A 24,463-nucleotide genomic window follows, 5' to 3' on the forward strand; every position below is an offset into this window, starting at 1 on the left:
TACACAACTTTGGAAATAACTTCTCACCAATCGGAGTATTTGAAAGTGTTCTGATTAACAGCATTTTGTTCAAATAAAATGCTTTTACTTGATTATTGATACTTAATTACAGGTGTTTGCAGGAAAATCATTCTGTATGAATAATTATATGATACGTTCAAAAAAACCAGTCATATCTGTTTCCACTGTGCAGTTTATTCAGTTTCAAATTAGAAAAAAATTACTAAGTATTTGACAATTCACATGCATAAACTCAAAACATTTCAGCCCAAAATATCATTGATTCCTTTCAGTCTTGTATTAAGGTGTTCAGGAATTTCACCTAGGCAGACAAGTATGTGGATTTTTTAAAAAAGAACCAAAATAGAGAGACAAGCTATAACTCAGTTTTACTTCTGTTAACAAATATGACCAAAGTGAGTCCTGGTAGTACGCAGTTGCATTCTTTATCTTTTCAGTTGTGTATAGCTGATAGGAGTCAAAGTGATTGGGAAAGAGTTATCTTCAGCAAAAGTTTTCTTCAACAGTGTCTTGATTTGGAGTGCTGAATAAGCCATTGTAATGTTATGTCTGCCAGGACAGATAAAACAAAATGAAAAACTCAACAGCCTGTTTGCAGAGTGTAAAAGGACAATAGAACACCAGCAGGTTAATACAAATAAAAAAACCCCAAACCAACAAAACCCAGAAACCACAGGCTCTCATTTACATCTAATTAAATGTTCAGCACTTAAAACTCCAGGTAGGGTTTTTTTCTTTTGTTTTTTGTTTGTTTTTCAATTATGTGCATTTTGTATTCTTGAAATATGATGACTGACATCAAGTTCTCTAAGCCACAGATGAAGAACTGTTGGGAAAGCAAAGATTTAAGATGACCATAAAATGAACTGTAAAATCCAGTCTAGAATGAAATGCAGTGTGAGAACAAAGGCAGAAATACACAACCAGAAGGAAAGAGAAGGGCAAACATCTGACAAAGCATTAAGAAATCATTTAGGTAGGTTGCAGGAGTCCAAGGTCTCTGAAAGACATGCAATGCTGGACTAAAATTCGATAGCTGAAATTGGTACCCATCCTGATACAATCTAATGCATTGGGCTGAAAACTGCAGCAGTTCACAAACTGATTCACAAGCAGATTAGATGTTTTTGCCTTAAGGCAGTAACATCTGTCAGGGAGGTATGAAGGATGTCAGGGGGCATCAACAGCTCTAGCCCTTAAATTTAAATTTGTTGCCACATCTGTCCTAAGTTCAAGACAGCACCCTATGAGTATCCTAGCAGACTAGCTTAGGCACTGAGACCAAGGACAAAAGCATCCCATGGCATCTAAACCAAAGCTAATAACTATATACTAATCTTCTACAGTCTCTCAGGACACAGAAACTGGCAGCCTTACACCTATACCTCCTAATGAGAGCAGTTAGCTAGGCTGCAGTTTGCACTGAAAAACGACTATCATCTCATGCGACTGCATTGACATCAATCAAAAATGCAGAGGAAGAAGACAGCTCCTAGTCTTCTCCTTAACAGCCTAGCAGTTTCATCACTTTAATAAGCTAAATATATTTTCATTATAGTTTTTCATTATAAATGATATTTTCTGGTCCTTTGATCTCCCCAGGCTCTTGCCCAACCTCTTTTCAGTTTCTCAAGGTCTTCCTCAAAATATGGCACACAGTGCTCCAGTAATGCCTGCACAGTTCCAAACACACGTGATATACACACTCTTCTCCCATTTGTTATTTCTTTGGGCAAATATTCAGGAACCAGTTTAGCCTTTCTAGGCACAATGTTACACTGGTAAATACTTGACTGAATCTCATTTAGGATTTGAGTCTTTTTCATTACTAGTCCCAGCACTTCCACAAGTAAGAGATCTACACGATTCTGCATTAGAGATCATTCCTTTCATTATTTTCCCATTTGCAAATTTTAGCATGCTTTTTTTGCATGCTTTTCTCCTCCAGGCCATCCATATACATGAATCAGGATCAAAACCTGTTTTCTCCAGGATCTTTTCAGAGATTAAGCTGTTTTTACCAGTTTCTAGTCACAATACCACTTTTGAGATCCTCCACTGCAGCCTTGCCAATTTGATGAGGATCAAGCACTGCATTTCTAAAACCTCAGTCACCTTCACTGACCTTCACCTATGCAGACAATCCCATGTTATCTTCCTCAGTCCTTATATCCCAAAATCTTATCTTCTTCAGTGTAACAGTATGTTCTGTGTTCTTCCCTCACTCAGAGATAACTGTTGCACCCGAAGCTGCAGCAAACCTGGGTCTGGTCTCCTTCAAACCAACATACCCAAATTGTGTACACCATTTCCAAGAGAAGCCCTCACTGCCTAACACGTCCCTCCACACAGCTAAAATCTCCCCTAGCACTCTGAAGCCCAGGTGTCATGGCACAGTCTCCTCCCCACCTCCACTACCTGGTCCTCTCTGCCTAGGATGGAAATTTCCCCTGCTGCTGAGAGAAACCAGCTTTCCTCCCATCCCCACTCCCACCGTCTCTCATTCAGCTGAGCCCTGCAGAACTGCCCAGCTCTTCTAACGAGTCTGGTTTCCTCAAGAAGCAGCTATAAATATCTACCCAGGTTGTATCTCTCCCATACAGCACCACTTGTCTTAGCAGTGTGCAAGGAAGAAGGGTGGCACAGAGGCAGTGTGCCCCCAGGAAACTGCTGCTGCTGGGTCAGCCTGTGCTTCACCCCTTTCTCCAGCCCTGTGGAGTGAATGGAAGGCGAGAACATGACAGAGGAAAGATACAGGAAAGCATAGGAAAGCGAGGAGAGAGAGAGGAAAGGGCAAATAGCAAAGGCAGATGGAAGACTTCATGGGACTTTTACAGATCCTCACTGACTTCAGGATACACTCTTTGCATCTCCAGTAGGACAAAAGCACTAGTCCCTCAGTGTGAGGAACACGGCCATACAGCCACGTGCACGTAAGGCCTTGTATTGGGTTTGCGTGGCAAGGTTTTGGTAGCAGGGGGGGCTACAGGGGTGGCTTCTGTGAGAAGCTCCTAGAAACTTCCCCTATGTCTGATAGAGCCAATGCCAGCCGGCTCCAAGACAGACCTGCCGCTGGCTAAGGCCGAGCCCATCAGCAACAGTGGTAGCGCCTCTGTGATAACATATTTAAGGGGGGAAAAACTGGGAAACGGCAGCCGGAGAAGAGAGGAGTGGGAATATGTGAGAGAAACAACTCTGCAGACACCAAGGTCAGTGAAGAAGAAGGAGGAGGTGCTCCAGGCGCCGGAGCAGATATTCCCCTGCAGCCCATGGAGGTCCACGGTGGAGCAGATATCCACCTGCAGCCCATGGAGGACCCCACGCTGGAGCAGGTGGATGCCCAAAGGAGGCTGTGATCCTGTGGGAAGCCCACGCTGGAGCAGGCTCCTGGAAGGACCTGTTGACCCATGGAGAGAGGAGCCCACGCTGCAGCAGGTTTGCTGGCAGGACTTGTGACCCCGTGGGGGACCCACGCTGGAGCAGTCTGTTCCTGAAGGACTGCACCCCGTGGAACGGACCCATGCTGGAGCAGTTCATGAAGAACTGCAGCCTGTGGGAAGGACCCACGTTGGAGAAGTTTGTGGAGAACTGCAGCCCCTGGGAGGGACCCCACGCTGGAGCAGGGGAAGAGTGTGAAGAGGAAGGAGCGGCAGAAATGACGTGTGATGAACTGACCACATCCCCCATTCCCCATCCCCCTGTGCTGCTCGAGGGGAAGAGGTAGAGAAAATCAGGAGTGAAGTTGAGCCCGGGAAGAAGGGAGGGGGTGGGGGGAAGGTGTTTTAAGATTTGGGTTTATTTCTCATTATCCTACTCTGATTTTGATTGGTGATAAATTAAACTGATTTCCCCAAGTTAAGTCTGCTTTGCCCATTGGTGAGTGATGTCCCTATGTCCTTGTCTCGACCTATCAGCCTTTCGTCACATTTTCTCTCTCCTGTCCAGCTGAGGAAGGGGAGTGAGCGCCTGTGTGGTGATTAGTAGCCGGTTGGGACTAAACCACGACAGGCCTACTTACAAAGTAAAATCGTGTATGGAGCGAAACACTTACAAATTTTTTAAGTATCACCTAATAATTGGAAGGCCTTCATATCCAGTTACTATTTTTTCAAAAGGGACACAGTTTTTGTGAAGGATTCAATTACTTTGGGTTTTAAAATATGCTTTTCCAAGGCCCCTGTCAAACTGATTTCTTAACTTCCCAAGGAACTAAACAATTCTACAAGTAACTTTTAAATTACACATCATTCTATGTTAAAACAAATAAAATTGCATGCAGTATTTGCAACAAAATCTTTCAAAATAAATTGAGATTTGCAGTTATATATGGGAATTAGATATTCAAGTCTCATTAACATTTTAAACATCTGATCCAAAGAACAAAGTATACACTGATGGCACTGTAAGAAAAAGCAGCTTACCAATGTTATCCTTCTCTTTACAGGAAATAGAATAGCAACAGATTTCTCTGTCTTGAATAGCTGAAAGGTTTCTACAGGAACAAAAATAATTAAGTAGTGTTATAACTCCACAAAAACTGACAACAGAAGTTTCCATTAAATTACCTGTTTTCTGCTTTTTACTCAGTGGGTCCAATTCTATCCTCAGATATTAAATTTTTAAAATACGCCACTGCACACAAAACAACCCACATTTCTTAAACTATAAAGATTAAAAGGTTATAAAGTCATTTCACAAAAATTCAAATTTCTCATTAAGTCAGTGTAATAGTGAATAATAAAAACACAGAAATCCATCAGCTGAAAATAACATTTTGTAGTGGCAACCATGTAACATTCATATCTTAGCATTCACCTTTTACTCTTTTCACTTAGAATTCAGATTTTTTATCTCCGATAACTCTTATAATCAAATAACAGGACTCAAATGATCACACCATTAAACTTCAGGATGTTTATTATATCATACTTAAATATATCAGATCTGATTCCTACTGAAAGGATGCCTCTACATTTAGGAAGAAACTGATTCTTAATTAACTTCTGTTTCCTTCTGGGAATTTCCCTGTGCCCCTCAGTTTCTGAGCACTTTGTTATTTTTTCATTTCTTTATCCTCACACAAGTGACACACACATGCAGGAAACAGATTACATTCCTGGAGCAGATGAGGAGTGGAGGCATCGAGAAGGAAAGAGTCTTAAGATCACACAAGAGACTCTAATAAAGAGACAAATAAAATAGTGACCTCCCTGGACTTCAGGAGAGCAGACCTGTCCTCTTCAGGGATCTGCTTGGAAGAGTCCCATGGGATAAGGCCCTGTAGTGAAGAAGGGCCCAAGAAAGCTGGTTAATATTCAAGGACCATCTCCAAGCTTAAGAGCAGCCCACCCTAATGAGTCCGGAAAAAAAGCCAGGAGGCATAAATGGATGAACAATGAGCTCCTGGCAAAACCCAGTCACAAAAAGGAAGCATACAGAAGGTGGAATCAGGGACAGGTAACCTGGGAGGAATACAGAAACATTGTCCAAGCATGCAGAGACACAGTTAGGACAGCCAAAGCCCAAATGAAATTGGATCTCGTAAGGGATGTCAAAGGCAACAAAAAGGGCTTCTATAAGTACGTAAGTGACAAACGGAAGACAAGAGAAAATGCGGGCCCATTGCTCAATGAGACAGGGGACCTGGTTACACAGGACATGGAAAAGGCAGAAGTAATGAATGCCGCCTTTGCTAGTAAGATTAGCCCAGGAATGCCAGGCCCCAGAGACCAGGGGGAAAGTCTGAAGCAAGGAAGTTGTACCCCTGATGGAAAAGGATCAAGTCAGGGAATACATAAGCAAACTGGACATAGAAAAGCCCATGGGCTCTGGTGGGATGCACGTACGAGTGATGAGGGAGCTGGCTGATGTCATTGTGAGGCCACTCTTGATAACCTTTGAACGATCACGGCGACTGGGAGAGGTGCCTGAAGAGTGGAGGAAAGCAAATGTCACTCTTATTTTCAGAAAGAGCAGAAAGGAGGACCCAGGGAACTATATGACAGTCAGTCTCACCTTGATCCCTGGGAAGGTGATGGAGCAACTAATCCTGGAAACCATTTCCAGGCATGTGACAGACAAGAAGGTGATCAGGAGTAGTTAGCATGGATTCACAAAGGGGATATCATGCTTGATCAACTCGATAACCTTCTACAATGAAATCTACAGCTTGGTAGATGAGGAGAGAGAGCAGTGGATATTGTGTACCTTGACTTCAGTAAGGCTTTTGACACTGTCTCCCATAATATCCTCATAGACAAGCTGAGGAAGTATGCGCTGGATGAGCAGATGGTGAGGTGGACTGAAACCTGGTTGAACAATTGGGCCCCGAGGGTGGCGATTAGCGGCGCAAAGGCTAGTTGGAGGCCAGTAACTAGCAGTGTACCCCAGGGATCAATACTGGGTCCAGCCCTGTTCAACACCTTCATCAATGATCTGGATGATGGGGCAGAGTATACCGTCAGTATGTTTGCTGATGACACAAAACTGGGATGAGTGGCTGATAGACCAGAGGGTTGTGCTGCCATCCAGAGGGACCTCCACAGGCTGAAGAAATGGGCTGACAGGAACCTCATGCAGTTCAACAAGGGGAAGTGCAAAGTCCTGCCCTTGGGGAGGAACAACCCCAGGCACCAGTACATGCCAGGGGCTGACTCTCTGGGAAAGCAACTTTGCAGAAAAGAACCTGGGGGTCCTGGTGGACACCAAGTTGAACATGGTCCAGCAATGTGAAAAAAAAGGATAATGGTATCCTGGGCTGCATTAGACACAGTATTGCCAGCACGTCGGGGGAGGTGCTCCTTCCCCTCTACTCAGCACTGGTAAGGTCATACCTGGAGTGCTGGGTCCAATTCTGGGCTCCCCAGAACAAGAGGGATGTGAAGCTACTGGTGAGAGTTCAGTGAAGTGCCACTAAAATCATTAAGGGACTGGAGCATCTCTCATATTAGGAAAGGCTGAGAAAGCTGGGATTGTTTAGCCTAGAGAAGAAAAGGCTCAGGGGGAATCTTATTAATGTGTACAAATATCTGAAGGAAGGCTGTAAAGAAGATAGAGCCCAGTGACAGGACAAGAGGCATGGGGCACAAACTGAAATACAGGAGGCCCCCTCTGAACATGAAGAAACACTTTTTACCTCTGAGGGTGACTGAGCACTAGCACAGGTTGCCCAGAGAGGTTGCAGAGCCTCCATCCTTGGAGATATTCAAAAGCCGTCTGGACACGGTCCAGGGCAATCAGCTCTAGGTGGCTCTGCTTGAGCAGGTGGATGGATAAGATGACGTCCAAAGGTTCCTTCCAACCTCAGCCATTCTGTGTTTCTTAAGTCCCAGTTTAGTTGCTTAGCCTTTGGACCATCCTTCTATACTGAAACTTCACTTCACGACCTACTGATTAAAATTATATGATTTGAGACATAGAATTCTATTCTACAAAATTAGTGCTGTACTCGCCATTTTTACAAAATTGTGTATTTCCTTTACAATTACCCTTACAATGCATCAACTTAAGTTAGTTTCAGTAATCCGTAAGTATATGCTTTGGATACATGCCAAAAATATGTGAATTGCTTAAATTTACAGACAGTAATTTGAAATGATTCTTTTCTAATGGCATTCGAGCATTAAACTGCCACTGCAATGTACTCTGAAAAGTGTAAGTGAGCCTATTACTATCTGTAGCAGTTGTATCTTCAGTGATGGGAAAACAGGATTATCTGAAACAACTTTATACAACCAAAATAATAAAAGAGACATTCAAATCTACTGCAGTCAGTTATCAGCCTAGATTGCTATTTCAACTGCCAGCCAAGCCCGCAGTGGAGTATCTGAGAATGTAAAATGGAATCTGTTATAGCTGGTTATTGCCAGATTACCAACGATTTTCTCTTACATATGAAATTTCACAGTATCTCAGCTTTTTACACAGGCCAGCTACTTACAGTTTCTCAATTAACTGCTTTTCATCCAGTGCACCTGGGAGATCTCTTTTATTTCCAAGGACTAACACCTGAAAGAAATCATTCATATTCATGTTAAATCCATGAGCAATAAAAGTTTATTTTTGTCTTTAACCATTTGTTGGCATTATTTTGGATCTTGCAGCTAAGTATTTAGAATGCAATAGAGGACAGATTCAAAATGACCAATGACTGGGAGCATCATGGAAATCCTGCTCCTAGTCAGGGTCAGATGCTGTATGCACACCCTCTGAAAACTGGATCCAATTATTTCTGGGTGTATCAGTATCAGAAGTCTCCTCTGGATGTGAATCTCTCCATTCTGGATGGCATTATGGGATGGTGTCAAATTGCATGCAACTAAACCTGGAGGAGAGCATGTACCAGGTGCACTCAAGCCACCAATGGACATTCAATTCACAGCACCAGACAAATGTTAATGAAAAGTAGGGCCCCAGCAGTAGAGGCTGAGTCCTCAAGACCCAGACATCATTCTCCCTACAGTTTTGCTCCCCTGCTTCTTAACGTTGACATACTGAACAGCCAGACATCCAAACCTATATCACCCAAGCACCAGCCAAATGACTGATTCCTCTCCCTCCACTTTGAGCATCCATGGCAGAAATCAAAAAGGCAGCCATTAGGAATTAAGTCTGAGAAATGCAGAAAATTTACTGAATAGATGCTGAAACTTAGGAGTTCCTACGCAATACTTCAAGTATAGGCTTCGAGTATAAGGCTTCAAGTATAAATCAAGTTCAGATAAATGGGTTGAGCACATTCCAAGATAAAGTAAGCAATGGAAGATTTTTCTAATTATGATTGCATTATTGTTTTCCAGATGTGTTACAATACTGAGTCAAGACTGTCCCACTATTTCCCATGAATCTGGAGCACACCAAAACTCATTACTTGCAGTCTCAGATTAATAAAGCTACCTTAAAATCGATAATGCCAAAGCCTCAGTACAATAAATTGAAGGAAGTTCAATACTAGTTACTACCTATGAAATACATTACTGCACCTTGGAAATTACCGTGCTGGTCAGGCTGGGCAATTGGAATGTGATATTATAACATATAAAAGGAAAGGAAGTTAATTAAATACTTCTGAAGATATGAGAGACCTATCATTTCAGGAAGGAAAAGTGAGAAATAAAACAGGATGTGAAGACAGTACAAAGAACAGACAATGTCACTCGCCATGAACAGCATGACTATAGATTTCTGTAGGATTTGGTCAATATGTACTTAACATACAAAAACAGAACAAGAATAGCAAATCTTATAAAAAAGATGGAGAGTCACTTGAAAAATTCTCCTTCAAGAATGGATGTGTGAGAACTTTTATTCTCACAATGATTTCATGTTGGCTGTCTGTCTACTCATCCTCAAATGACTTTGCTCACTTGCACTGGCCAAGTGTCCAAATATTTGCTTACAAAAAAGGGGCCAAGCAAGAGCCATCAAGTTGTGAGTAACTTCTTCCTGATTTGTATGTACCCTTGTTTTCTTTCTTATGAACAAAGGTATGAATTCTTGCTTGGTGACATCAGCATCAAAGATCAATGCTAACCTGATGGATTCCTACTACGTCTAAATTGGCAGATTACATTTAATTAAACAACATTAGTCTCCACCTCCATAATTCCTCACTAGAATTTTAGCAGAATAAACTGTTCTTTGACACTTCCTACTGGAGAACAGATGCATATTTGCATTTTTTCCACACAGTTTAGTTTGAAAAACTAAAAAGTCAAGAAAAAGAAAAAGTCAGGACACATTAAAAGTCAAGCTACTCCACAATCTCTGGAAGCAGAGGACACTATTTGATGTTAGTGTCTGCCAACCTTCAGAAAGACAAATCTCACATGCCTGATGATACTGCCAGAAACATATCTGGATCACTGGTTCAAAGCCAGCCAACAAAGAGACTGACTGGAAGTAATTACTGTCTGATAATGCCACATGTGAAAATGAATTTTTTCCAAATATATTCTGACCTTTAGATGAGAAAATGTACAAACACTGTAGCACCGATAAGATGCTGAGTCCTCTGAAAAAATGTCAAAATATTTTTTGTAAGAGCGCTCAATGTATCAAGGCTGCATCATATGTAAGCTAGTGTTTTCATGAGTCCAGAGGAACCAATTGATAAGGATCTAAACTAAACTATCTACATTCAGGTAAGAATAATAATCAAAATACTTACTGGAATTCCATGCAACTGTGGCTTATCTATCAAACTGTGCAGTTCATTCTTTGAAGCTTCTACTTTTTCTAAGTCTGCTGCATCCACCATGTAACTGCAATGGGAATATAGTTATTTCTAGTATTGTCCATTACTTGCAGGTAGTTGCATTAAAACATCTGAAATGTGACAAACGTGTTCACTTTGACAACAGCATTAGAACAGTCCTGAGTTGTATAAGCCCTGCATTTATTAATATAGGAAGATACAGAATTAAATATGGGCTGTGGGGAAAAAATGACCTGGAGCATGCAATTACTTATCTATCTGGGTTGCTGGATGCGTAAAACACACTACTGTTATCGTGTTGGGTCTTCTTATGTGATGGAGGTGGACAGGAAGAAAAGCATATCTATATTACTAATACATATTTTAAAATACATTTTATATGGGCATACACAAGAAAACTTACACAACTGCATTGACTCCTCTGCAATAACGCTCCCACATGCTTCGAAACCTTGGCTGCCCTCCAATGTCCCATACCTGGAAAAGGTAAGAACACCCCAACCCCAAAACATTTTGGAACTACACAGTACTAACAGAACAGAACAAAAGAACTCTTAAATGCAGCATGCAGGTTGTATTGACCAATGCCTAAGTGTAGGCAGCTTTTTAAGTGACCTTCCTCAAGGGACTGGTCTTCTCAGCCCCTTCCAGTCAATGGAGGGGGACAGGCACATTCACAGGGCAAGTTAGTCCTGTGACCTTAGCAGCTTCAAATGTCCATTTGGAGAACTCTACCCTGTCCCACTCACTGCAAGAAAAATCTTACTCAGATACCAAAGTGAATTCTTGCAAATACACAGACTAAAACCCAGAAAGAATAGCATCATTGTATGAAAACAGTTATGAAGTTGCATTTTTTTTATGGGGCTAGGGAGACCTGAGTTAAGAATGCATCAGGCTTTCAGCAGGATAAAGACGAATATTAAGTAAATAAAGAGTTGGTCGGAGAGCAGATTGAGTCCACATAAAGATGATATACTCTAAGGAGCTCCAATACCTCCACAGCTCTCCCATTTGTTCATCAAATGGGCTTTAAAAGGCACATGGATTAACTGATCAGAACCAGAAAGGAAACAGTAGTGTAGGGTAGGCCTGAAGTGATTAATCAGTGAATCTTAAGGAAAGGAAGCTCAAATTCTGCTTGGGATTTTATAAAGCTCCAATCCTGCAAATACTTATGCATGCTATTAGTGTCTGGCAATCCCACTGAATTCCTTATCATTAAAAGGCTAGCACATTGTTTTTCTGTACAGGAGTTACTTCTTCTGCTTTGCTTGCAAAAATTCGGTATTTTTGGTGGATTACAATAATCTTGTGTCAAAACTGTTTCCAAGATCAAAATACCAAGGAAAGATCGCAGGCATGGGCTGCATAGTGATGTAGCTGTTGCAGCTACATTCAAAGACAGTTGTCTTACAAGTTACACACCTATTAAAAAAGTGATGAACACTGAAAAATAAAAGGAATGGATTTGTTCCTATGTCAAGGACAAAGAGAAGTAATTATTTCTTATTTTAATCAGATTTAGCTATCAAAACAATATGTACCATATACCAGATCTAGGAGGCACATCTATTACAGCACAATCTGAATTTGGAAGTAACATAGACAGAAAGAAGTATTTCCAATTCACCATTAAAATAATTCCCTGATTGATACCTTACCGTTCCTTCAGGCATAAAATTAGTGTATCGCCTAAATGTGCATTGCCTTTGATCCCCTTTATAAGATCAAGAATTTTACATATGAAACTGAGTTGAGTGAACTTCTGACCATGAACTGGGTATTAATTATTATCTGCACTGACATCTGAAGAGCTGTTTCAAAAGTCTTAATAAAATAAACCTTTTATTTTAAAAGCTTGAAAGAGATGAGTACACAGTTCAGTATTATAGTTAGATGACAAACCTCACACCAAGACTAATTATTCCGATAACTCATCAGGACCTTGAAACTATCAGTAACCATCTGGCGCACATCTGTGTGTCTGGAAAAAGAAACTAAATTATTTTCTTGGTGGATCAGAGAAAAAAGAAGGGGAAAGAGAACAGGGAAGGCCAGTAGTAAGATTAGATTTTTGGAGACTGACAGCAATTATTCCTGGTAGCCACAGAAATCTACAAGATGATGTAGCCTGGACTAACCACAAAATAAATAATACAAGATAAAGAAATACTGTTTTCGTCCTTGTTTGATGTTATACTGTATCTACACTATATTAAATTGCACTGCAGAACAAGTATTATTTTCAGTAGGAGAAAAAGTCACCTTGAAACAATGGAAAGATAAGTAATTTCCAGTCAGTTTCCCTAATAAGGCTTACAGCTATTCATTAAAGTACAACATGAAGGACACAGGATAGACTAGGTGTTTTTAATAGTGCTTGGGAACCCAGTTTACATCAATATATTCAGTTATAATTATCTGAAATAGGGAAAGAAAATAAATGCATCAAATAAATAAAAAAACCTCAGTTCTTTGCCTGTGAAATTAAAATGGTGCTAGTAGTAACTTTCTAATACTCTTTATTATAATTGAATAGCCAATGACAGAGTTAACTACTTTATTCAAAAGACAAATCTCTGCCCCAAACCATTTCCACTGTACATGACTGAACAGACAGAACTGTGCGAATACAAGAGCCATCCAGGAAGGAAAGGGGAGAGAGGTCTTAGCATTAAAGAAGTTTTCTTGCATAAGCCTTGCATATTTTGTACATCACCTATTTTTGTATCCCAGTATTTAATACACAGGTAAAAAGTATATTCTGGGTGTGAACTGGGAGAGGCAGGAGACTACACCTTAACAGCAGAATATACAGCTAGCTATTAAGAGAAGTTTATTTTGTCCGGGTGTTTTTAAAAGAGACTGGACTTCAAATTGCTCCCATGGCTTTTGTTGGTCCCTCAGGAATAAAATTTTCATAATATTTAAGAAGTAATTTTATCCCTAAAAGACCAGCTGATTTTAAGAATCAGAAAATGCCTACAGAATCATGAAACCAAAAAGAGAGAAAGTTTCTTTGATACCCAGTACCATTGCCTCACAGATTTAAAATCTCAAGGAGTTGTTATTTAGGCTCAATCTCAAAGGCATACATCTTATTTCTACTGCATTTTATAAATGACTATTTTATTTGTTCCTGTCTACTCCTATAGAGTAGTAATTCTTATTGTGCTTGCAGGTCTACGCTCTCATAAAATAATGCAATGTTTTAATATGTAAACTTGATTAATCATCATACTTTGGAATCATCATTTAACATAGTGCTTATACTTACCTGTTAAATCAAATTCTTCTAAAACAGGAATCTCTCTGGATACGTCTCTTGTTCAATTTATTCATGTAGCTCTAAGACTCCTTCTTAAGATCACAGCTACCAGCTATGTTTAAGGAGCAAATCCTTTTCTTTTGCACAGAGGTGTATCGTGACAGCTGAGCAAAAATGCAGCTGGAGAATAGGTTCAAAGGTTTTCAAAACTTTTCAGTTACAGGAAGGCTCATTAACACTCTAGTTGTATTTCTTTTAATTAGCTTATACTGTGGGAAGGTTTGACGGTTAATGAGAAAGTTGCAGGAGAAGTATTTTCTAGATGTCAGTTTTACATGGCTTTTTTTCAGACATACTGGGTAGGATATTTCTTGTGGACAGAGATGTGTACAATGACACATTTGTATCTCAATGTCAATGCACAGGTTCAGCACCTATGATCTCTCAGTAGTCAGTGAAGCCTAGACAGCTATTCAGCTGACCATATGTAACATCTTCTTTAGGATGACAAAATTACGCTGTAGGCTTGACAGTACTGACTAGAGCTCCCCTGACTATTATTAAAAGAGCTTAACCCTCATTGCAGACATATAGCTGTTTACATTAAGGCATCTTAATTTGCAAGCTGAATCCAACACTACAAACACTTGAACTCAGAAATGTATCTTTCTGCTCTGAAGTATTCAGAAAATTTCAGTCATAAAACCCAACACGAACAAACAGGTGAGGAAAAAACCTAACATGAATAAACAGGTGAGGAAATTCTAAACACGTAAGAGTATTTGGGTAGAATAAGGTAGCACCAGCAACATCCAACACCACACTGTACACAGACAAGTCCACATATACCGAGATGTGAGCTCATGCATACATAGCAAGCAATCATAACATTCATAGTCAACTCAATGTGTAATGACTGGGAGTAACTGGAAAGCATGGGTTTCATATCCCTCAACTTCAGCCACCTAAAGTGTAGGCATCTAATCCAAGTGACTAAAATTTCTCTGTGGCTACTGAAGAGCTCAGAAGGCATCCACAGCAGGAAACGATTGCATCTGTCTTACCCACCTTGCCTACCAGGTGAACTATTTTTGCAAAGCACCCACTGATCTCCACCGAGTTTAGACAACTGGCTCAGTCTGGCTTCCTCCTTTTCACCTGACTAAGCTCAGGAGAGACAAATCCTAAATAGTCACCTATTCTAGACTGGAACCTTCAACCAGTAATGTTCAGCTTCCCCATCTAATAATTATCTAATAAACGGGAAGAATAAAAAGAGCTAAATCAAAGAACCCTAAAATTTTTAATGAATTGCCATGTGGATACAAAACTATAGAGCCTTACTTTTAGTACCAGCCATGTAACCTATTATGGAAGTTAGAATACCTTACTACCTTAAAATACTTACTACCTATCTATTATCCTGTATTTTGGAAATGCCTTTACAGCTGCTCTTAAAGCTGAAAAAAACATGCTATGTGGCTACATTTTCTGCAGGCAGTATTTCCCAGAACGCTATGTTCTTTGAAATCAGCCTTGGTCCTTTAAAGAACCCTGTTGTCACTCCTCACTGGTGATAAAGTCCAACTTTTAAACATTTTTTGCAACTAGGTATTTTGTTTTAGTCACATCAGACAGAAAAAACTTCACAGTTTATAATTACTTAATTTAATCATAGCACTTTCACTGAAGAACTGGAAATGGACTTAAGACTTGCAACACAAAATGGCTGACTATCTTTAACTCCTGAAAACAAGCGCAAAGGCATTTTAATGGGAGGGGGTATTTCTCAATGATCAGAGTATGTTTTCAGTTTTATCAGAAACACAAGGTACAATGTTGGAAGGATCAACAGGTGGATTTTAAACAGGACACAAAAGCAAAGTCTGTTCTCAGAAACCGTTTTCTGAACCTTCTGCTGCTTACCTCCACGTTGTGTTCTAAGGCAGGAGAGCACCAAGGAACCCAGCTTTAGAGATAAGACCGTAATCCCCTCAATCAAGACATAACACACCTCTATAATAGAAGGAGCCAATCCATCCTAGCCTCAATATTGTGTCCTCCCCAAAGTAGAAAGCCCTGATTCCGTGTGACCATATGCAATCCTTTGTACCCTCTTTTCACATGATCATGAATCAGTCTCTAGACATAAAAATCCAAGAGATTCTGGTGAAAGTAGGCATACAGAGGTTATAAATTGTAGGCAGAACTTGAACTTGGAAGACTGAGGGCAAGGAGACCAGAGGCAAGTACACTGCTAGCTCAAAACAGCCGATCAATAACTACTGTAGTGATTAATTCCACTTGTCCTTGAAGAACATATAACCATGAAAGCAAAAATGAGTATTTGCTCAATAGCAGAGAAAAGCCAGGAAGATCTGCAACAGTGTGTATGCTGGGAAAAAGATAATCTAATATTGGTAGATTAGACAGGAAAAGAACATTCTCCCATGACAGATTTAATCCCAGAGCAGCTCCCTGTCACTCTTGTCCTGTGTCCCCCTTGCCCTCTACCTCTCAAGTCTGAGCAATCCTGACAGATTCGCAGCATTTATCAATGAGGCAAAGCTGCTGAGGACAGAGCTAACCAGGGGCAGCATTTATGGTTCCCAGGTGTCCCAACAGGATGTTGACATAGAACATATGTTTATATAAACTACACATAACTTCAAGCTGGGAGTGGATAAAAAGAAAAGATCAGAATCCTAAAGTATCCAGACAAACTAGAGGGATGGTCTGAAATAAGGCAGCTGAAATTTAACACACACAAGTTCAAAATGCTACATTTGGACAGAGAGAATCAAATGCACAAAATGGATAATAACCAGGCAGAGGTGGAAGACAAAAAGGTTGAGCAGGTCACAAACTAAATATGTGTTTCAACAGTGTTGCAGATCTTAAATCAGCATGTACTAGCAGAAGCCTCTTATGTACGCTTATGTACTGCCCCATCCTTGGTATACAGGGAGGCTCTGGTTTTGAGCATCAACCTACAGAACAGACACAGACAAATTTGAAAAAGTCCAGATGAGAAAAGAAAGGGTGAGAAGAGATTTTGAAAATATGACCTATAAAGAGAGGAGGGGGGAACAAAACCATAATTTTTCCCAGGAAATGGCTGCCAGATATAGAAGAAAAAAGCAGCTCAATTTGTGATGATGGTAACTCACATCAGATATTAGGAAAAAAGCTTTCTAACACTTAGAGTGAAAGAACATTGTACAAAACAAGGGATATTGTCGAACCTTCTTCATGGAAGAACAAATTTTAAGAAACAATTACCTAAGATATTTGGGTATATATCTGATTCACCTCAGAGCACAAGTTTGATTTAGATGTTTCCTTGAGATCAGCTCTTGGTCCTCATTTTTAGGAGTCCTAACAGTTACTCTGAATCACTGGTGAGACATTCAACACTGCCTGTTCTGACTCAGGACACTGGCTTCTGGCCCCATGTGTTTGTCCCAACCACTGTAGAGGTTCCTATGTAATGCATCATCCTGTCTCACGCTCTGCAGCACACAACTCACAGCACAGATAACAGTCTCCAAGGCTTCTCTTTCCAAACTACGAGATAGGAGAGTGCTTTCATACTTCTCCTTAGTTAATCATGGAGTAATTCTGAGTATGCTCCATACTTCTTTTCTGAGCCACTCTTTAACCCTGATTTAACGCTTTTTCACAGAATCACAGAACCACTGAGGCTAGTGAGGGCCTTTGGAGATTGTATAGTCCAACTCGCTCTGGTCAAAGCAGGGTCTCCTACAGCAGACTGCTCAAGGATGGAGACTCCAGAACCTGCCTGGTCAACCTGTTCCAATGTTCAATCACCCTCACAATAAAAACACTTTTTTCTTATGGTTTAAATGGAATTGCTCATATTTCAGTTTGTTCGCACTGTCACTTGTCTTGTCACTGGGCACCACTGAGAAAAGTTTTGCTACATCGATGAAATCTCCCCGAGCCTTCTCTTCTCTAGGCTAAACAGTCTCAGAGATCTCAGCATCTCCTCATATGAGAGCCACTCCAGTCCCTTAACCATCTTCATGGCCCTTCACTGGACTCTCTCCAGTAGCTCCACATCCCTCTTGTACTGGGGAGCCCAGAACTGGACACAGTACTCCAGGTATGGCCTTACCAGTACTGAGTAAAAGGGAGGGATCACCTCCCTTGACCAGCTGTCAAAGCTCTTCCTAATGCAGCCCAGGATGCTGTTGGTCTCTCTGCTGCAAAGGTACGTTGCTCTCCAATGGTCAACTTGGTGTCCACCAGGACCCCCAGGTTCCTTTCTGCAAAGCTGCTTTCCAGCCTTTTTGGGTGTTGATCCTTCTCAGGTGCAGGACCTTTTACTTTCCTTTCTTTAACTTCGTAAGGGTCCTGTCAGCCCATTTCTCCAGCCTGTTGAGGTCCCTCTGGATGGCAGCATAACCCTCTGCTGTATCAGCCACTTCTCCCAGTTTTGTATTATCAGCAAACTTGTTGAAGGTGCACCCTGCCCCATCATCCAGGTCACTAATGAAGATGCAAAACAATCCCTGGGGTATATCACTAGCAAATGGACTTCCTGCTGTGCCTCACAGCCCTTTTGAACCCAGCAGTATAGCTTTTCCTTACACACAACTATCATTAATCACTGGGACATCCCACAAAAATTCTTCTTTATAGAAATAACCACTTTGACTTGAAATCAGCCCAGATACGGCATGGCCTTTTCAGAGCGACCCAAGCCATATGGAGCAGCCAGTACTTGCTGAAACACTGCCGGAGCTATACAGGCAGTACACGCAGAGGCTTGTATTACTGCATGACACATGAGATGGTAACATGACAGGTAAGATGTTTTTTAATTGCTGCTGAATAGCAGGATGAAGCATTACAAAGCAAGAGGATTCTGTTTCTATGAGGATGTCTGGAGACTTGGAAATTCTACTATTCAGCACTCCTTCCTGAGTGCTGCAACGAAGGAAGCTGGAAGAGGAACGCAGAGCCGGGATACTCCTCCTCCCTCTCTGTCACATCAGAGCAAATAGCAAGAAGCTTGGCTTCACCCTCCAGCAGACTGGCCTGCACTGGCCCGGGCTGCAGCTCCCGTGGAAGGACGCTGGCCTCTAGTGGTGACAGCTGGGGTGACCGCAGTCCAACCTCCGCTGCTCTAGTCCCCTAGGCAGCTGCTCACTGCTCCCTCCAGACTGCAATATCCAGGGGAGTGCAGAAACTGCCTGGCAATGCTATTTTAAGAAAACGAAGTGCAAGAGCAAGGAAGATGACTCTGCTGCATTGCCTGTGCGTATGCATGTCTTGTGTTGCTCTTCTTTTTTATACCTGAGACTATTCTTAAGACCATCACTGTGAGAATCAAAGGTTGATTAGTTGCAGCTTCACAATCATTTAAAATAACAGTTCGCGATGCATGTCTTCTGAGGCTCCTGAAATTTGGTTTGTTAAAAGATTTTTTTTAGCTTCTGTCTCGCTTATTGAACAGTAAATCTCACCAAAGCAAAAAGATTACTAATACTGAGCTAATCCAAAAATAGAGAAATTCCATCAAAATCAAATCAACTCAGCAAACAAAACTTGCTTGGAATTAAAACCCCAAATTAATTCAGTCATAGATTTCTTTTGTCAGGAAAAAAGTGATAGCCATCAGTTTTGTTATGAACTTCATCAAAAGAGTTTTAACAGATCCCTATGTTGTAGTACATTAGGAATTTTGATGCTGGAAATCATCCTGTAATTTAATACCTCATCCACAACCTCAAAATCCATGAAGCTTCATGCTTAGATTTCAAATACTGCCTGGTAAAATCTTTCCTCTTTGCCTCCTCCTTTTTTGGAAATAATAGATGGCAGGTTTTATTAAATACATTGACAAGCCAAAATTTTACAATTCATGGTTAAAGCTGACAGCTTTACATTTCTCATCATGCTAAACTTCAATTAAAGAGCACATGAAATTGGCATCTTCCTACAAAATGTTTCGGCTTGCATAAATCAGTGTTTTTCTTTCAGTATGGTTCAGATAAATACTCATACACAGAGGCACGCCAGTGACCATGCTTTCATACTCTAGGATTAGAGACTAAACATCAGAATAAATTTGGTGGCTTCTGGAAATGACTGCCAAAATCGGAAGAAAGTAAAGACGACCATGGGCTCCTTAGTTCTTGTTGCCTTCTGGAATCATATGGAATCTAGAGATAGAACTCTAGTCAAGAAACCAAGCAGTGACACTGCACTATGTCCTTCTTAGTGGCCTACCCCAAAATACGGCAAAAACCACATAAAGGGTTAGTATCACATACTACTTGGTGTTGCAACTTTCTCTGCCTAAGGTGATCAGTCTTAGCCTGCTGGAATGCCATTTCTTCACTTGATGACTTTTTGATCCAGATGGTTTCTCAGCCTTACTCTTACAGTAAGTTCAATTGATTCTGTTTTGCAGTGTCCCCCCACTTTGAAAAGGTCACACGCAAGACCTATCTGCTTACCGTGAAGATCATTCTTGCCATGTTTGAAGGACTTCACAGGTTTAGTAAAATAACACTTTATCTAGGAATTTTAATAATAGCTGATAGTTGGATATCATAATATTTCTATGAGAAAGGTAACCTGCTTTGTTAGGATAAAAAGGTTAAAGAAAAGTTCACTCTCTACTTGTAAATGACTTTTGCTTGTCTAGTTGAATGAACCATCAACAGCTTTCTCATTTTCTTCCATGTCTGACAATTCTATAGCAGCATCAGTATAGAATTCCAACTATCCTTATGCTTTCTCTACATAAACTCTAAATCATGGCTTTATTGTTTCTGTGCAAAAGACAGAAAACAAGGGAACTGAAAGGAAACTCCTATTCCTGTGGATTGTTTTCATGAATTGTGGTTGAATGCAGTAACTTTTCTATTGACTGTGGCATCTGTGAACTTCTTTGATCAGTAGTAAAGCAAGGCAGATGCGATGAAAAGTGTATGAAACTGATGTTTAGGAATAATTAAAATAGAATCCTCTCCTGGATGAATTGGGAAGCATTACTAAAGCTCAAGTGGAAGTTACTGCTTCAGTACAAATGTAATCTTCTGAAAGAGAAGGGAAGGCTCAGGCAGGAGGGCAAAGAACACCTGCATGCCTGAAAGAACAGTAAGAAAAAAATACCTCTTTGAATAAGTGAAAACTTAAGACAGTTTGTCCCCTTAAACCGAAACAAACAGCTTTTTCCTTGTGAGTTTGCATTTGCTACTTTGTATCACAATGCTAATCACAATTTTGCCACTGGTCCCATTCTCCTACACATCTGCCATTAATGTATAAGAGGTCAAGAAAGCATGGGATAGCCTTAGGATGCTTTTGCACTTGTAAGGCAGTACCTCTGATATTCCTGTTGTAAATGCACTATTCGATCTGCTGTCATAGCTAGCGTACATGTTCATGTGTGTATAATATACAGAATCTTGGGGGGGAAAAAATCTATACAATTAGTACATCAATCAGACTGTTCATCTGATATCAATGCCCATTGAATGCTCCATAAATTCTCTTTCATAACTAATATGACTCATGAATTAATCATAAGGACTAGAAAATACCATCCAACATCCGTAAATCTTAACAATATAGCACTAAACATTTTTTTTAAAAACATTGTCACGGATCCATCCGAATCCACAATCAGTCTATGTGTGTGTGCTGAACACGTAATTCTGGCAGCCCTCTAGCAACAGGCTGTCTTAGTTGTGCTTAAAAGTTTGTAGCTTCCAGCGTGGAAGGATGAAGGAAAACTTCACTTTTCTCACCAAATGGAGAGACTGCTTTCTCCCTCTTCAGATTCTGTGCTCTAAACACTGTGTTTTGCAGCTATCTAAGTCAATCTACCCAGGCTGCCCCAAAAATGCATTGTTTTGCCTGTGTCTGTATCCTGTTTTCCCATACTGTGGTGGCACCAGCAGTCACGCAGCTGTCTGAGGAGCACACTACTTAGGTAATTTGACGGGGGAGAAAGCAGCATGGGGGCAGGTTCGGTTTGGTTCGTTGTTGAGTTTTTTTAGAGGGTGCTTTCATCTAGATCAGTTGGCTTATCTGACTACCACTTTGCCATGTGATCACCAGTGCTGATGGAAAAGGGGTGCAAGGGTGCACGGCCAGGCTTAAAGTAGAATGTAAAACCTCACACCATGATCTACTTAAGCTGATTGTAAAAGCTGACCTTTAATCTCTGCCACCTTCACTAGGCTGGCCTGATTCCCTCTTAGGTTTCCCAGAAGGTAAGTCTAGTTTGTCCCTAGCATGAGGAACATCATACTGAGGTTTAGAAGTGCTACCACAGGCAGAAAAGCGAGTGTATTAAAAGGTTATTTTGTGACCTTTTTTCTAAGAGGCACTGGTTTTATTTCCCTTTATAAGAAAGATTCTGTTTGGAAAGCAGAATTTTGACCCCAAAGGAAAAAATATTCAGAAGTTCTGATTTTGGTTAAAAAAAGGCACTCTTTTGGGAGAAGATAAACAGGAATGTACCAAGCTACTGTTAGGCTGAAGTATGTTCTTTCTATAGTGCAGTTCAGCTCTTTGCTCAGCAACACGCAGATGGTTGTTGAGACACGTTCAACAGAGGGACCCAAGACTAGAACTTCTTTTTTTTTTTCTCATTCACTGACAAACTCACTCCTGGACTACGCAATGACATTTGTTGCTTCCTCTTTAAGGGATAGGAGAGGTATTTTGAGGAATGAGGTGTTTACGGTTTGGCCTTTGTGTGTATATGCAAAGGAATGAGGCACAAAGAAACCAGGCAGTGGAAGAGGGGAACATGTTTTATGAGGAGAAGCTAATGGGCATGAGCAGAGTTGGAAGTAAACTCCATAGCAAGGAAAGAGAGGAAACAGGTCTCTGCCAATCAGTATACCTTCTTGTTATGCAGCATGAATACTGTCCTACTGCAATCAAAGCAGATGTTCCTGTAAATTGAAATTTCCCCTCACAAGCCTTACCTTACATGTAGTGTACACATTACCACAAGCAGAGCTGGCCACAGAGAAATGAACCAGCAGAGATGAGGAAGAGTTTAGATGATCTTGTATACAGTGAGAATGGAGGTGAAGAAGGGCCAAGACCAGAAGTTAAACGTCATCATCAATGAAATTCTGTGTTTTTTTGACCAGTTTCAAACATTGCATTTGTAAGAACAACATCATGAAGTAACAGCCTCCATTTACAAGAAAAAGCTGTGTAAGTGTTACTCAGCAGAATGTGCACCTGATGGGCTACTTCTCTCTCCTGAAAGACCAGTTCAGTTACCTTTTACTCTTTCCAATTCCTGGGTCTCCAAAATAAACTGAGCATACAAGGTTGGCTGTAAGAATTAGTGCTGAGAGGCTTTTGATTCTGGTCACCATTGTTTTCCCCAGATAAAGGTCAACTGATGCAGGCTTACTCATATTGCCACATAAATTCCTCTGTGTAAAGTAATGCTAGTCTTGACTACCTATTCCAGTAGACAAACTCCAAAGTTTAATTGGATTTCATTGCCGTGATGCCGTTAGTTCCTATATATTTACCTTACACTAGGCAGCAGCACATGAATATAAGGGTTTGCTAGACACACTACTAATAGTGAATTCCATTAAAACAAAGCTGAAAATTTTGATCTTTGGGAATAAACTGTCAAATGAGAGCCACTGCACACTCACATTTGTGTTAGCAATTCAAGCAGCTCTCAACTCATCCATGAAGAATTTACAAAAAGTAAGAAATCAAGACAAAAATTCTTTCTGCTTCCATTATCTGTGCAGAGCAAGGGTGTTCTCCTCTCAAAATTTCAGAAGTTTCACTCCTGTAACTCTTGCTGTATGTGCTTTTCTTGCTACAACATATTTTAATAAAAAAATATAATGAAGTTACACTAATTTGTATTTATTTTAAAACATTGAATTGGACATTTTCTCCTACTATCACACAAAAACTAGCTGTTCAAGGCTACAGAAAGGCATTCCCTACTGAAAAAAAATCTCTACTGAAATTTTTGTATTCTGGAATGACACACTTTTTACTTCAAAGAAGTTGAATTTTGGCCATGTTGCATTAAGTATTGTAGTGCTCATCGTGTGACAGCTTGGTTTCTTTGAAGTCACAAACATACACACACCACCTAAACTAAAAAAAAGTTTAGGCTTCTATCAATCATTTACCTTTCAGGAAATGCATGAATTAAAAATGCTTACAAGATGCTATTTCGTCTTCTTGTTCACCTGCTCTGTGATAACAGCGAGGTCAGATTCTCTCCCAAAGTAGGCTCTAATCATGTACTTATAACAGTCATGCACAAAGTCACAAAGTCAAGGCTACCAAGGCAATAATGATTCTCCTCCACTTTACTTTTACTCCATTTTACATTTTACTCCATTTTCCTTTTAAGCCTTTTACAGTCTTCACTGTGGACCTAGTTTTAAGATACTCACCATCATTTATTTTTGGCAATCGGCCAAAATTTCCTGGGAAATTAAAATCAGACCAAATCACAGATTATGTTAAGAGTTTTTATTTCAGCCAAACCTGACATGAATTTCAAGAGGGCATACGGGAAGGAGAGTTGGTGTGATGAGAGGAAATAGTTGGGTGACATTAGACTTTCCATTTCAATAGATTTCAAAACACTGGCTTATTAGGGATTGTAACATACAAGCAGTTGTAGAGGAACCTATTGATTATCCTGCAAGTTTGTAACAGAGAAGTAGATACACAAGTGAAATGTACAGCTGAAGGCCCTATGGTCATGTGAAATTTTGAAAAAGTATAGCAAGATACTAAGACTAGAAAGAGACAAGCAGGTCATTTTACGTTTAGGTTTTTTTAGTTCAGCTTTAACATCTCCCAATCAACAGCAGCCAATTATCCCTTTTACCACCCTTTACCTGCTCACTGTTTCGAGCGAGTGGGTAGACAGTTCACAACTGCCTATATTCACTTTA

General features: G+C 40.5%; 1 protein-coding gene across 1 annotated transcript in view; it reads right to left on the reverse strand.

Moving 5' to 3' along the window:
* Positions 1-520: 520 nt before the first annotated feature.
* LOC104250298 (ADP-ribosylation factor-like protein 8B) overlaps positions 521-24,463 on the reverse strand; it is a 29,488-nt gene continuing 5,545 nt past the window's right edge. Inside the window, exons 3-7 of the mRNA XM_059817074.1 lie at positions 10,641-10,714; positions 10,190-10,283; positions 7,961-8,028; positions 4,443-4,513; positions 521-570 (exon numbers count right to left, since the gene is read on the reverse strand). Of these exons, the coding sequence (XP_059673057.1) occupies positions 521-570; positions 4,443-4,513; positions 7,961-8,028; positions 10,190-10,283; positions 10,641-10,714 (357 nt within the window). The remainder of the gene's footprint in view (positions 571-4,442; positions 4,514-7,960; positions 8,029-10,189; positions 10,284-10,640; positions 10,715-24,463) is intronic.

The sequence above is a fragment of the Gavia stellata genome, chromosome 4 (assembly GCF_030936135.1).
Source record: "Gavia stellata isolate bGavSte3 chromosome 4, bGavSte3.hap2, whole genome shotgun sequence".
Classification (NCBI taxonomy): Eukaryota; Metazoa; Chordata; class Aves; order Gaviiformes; family Gaviidae; genus Gavia; species Gavia stellata.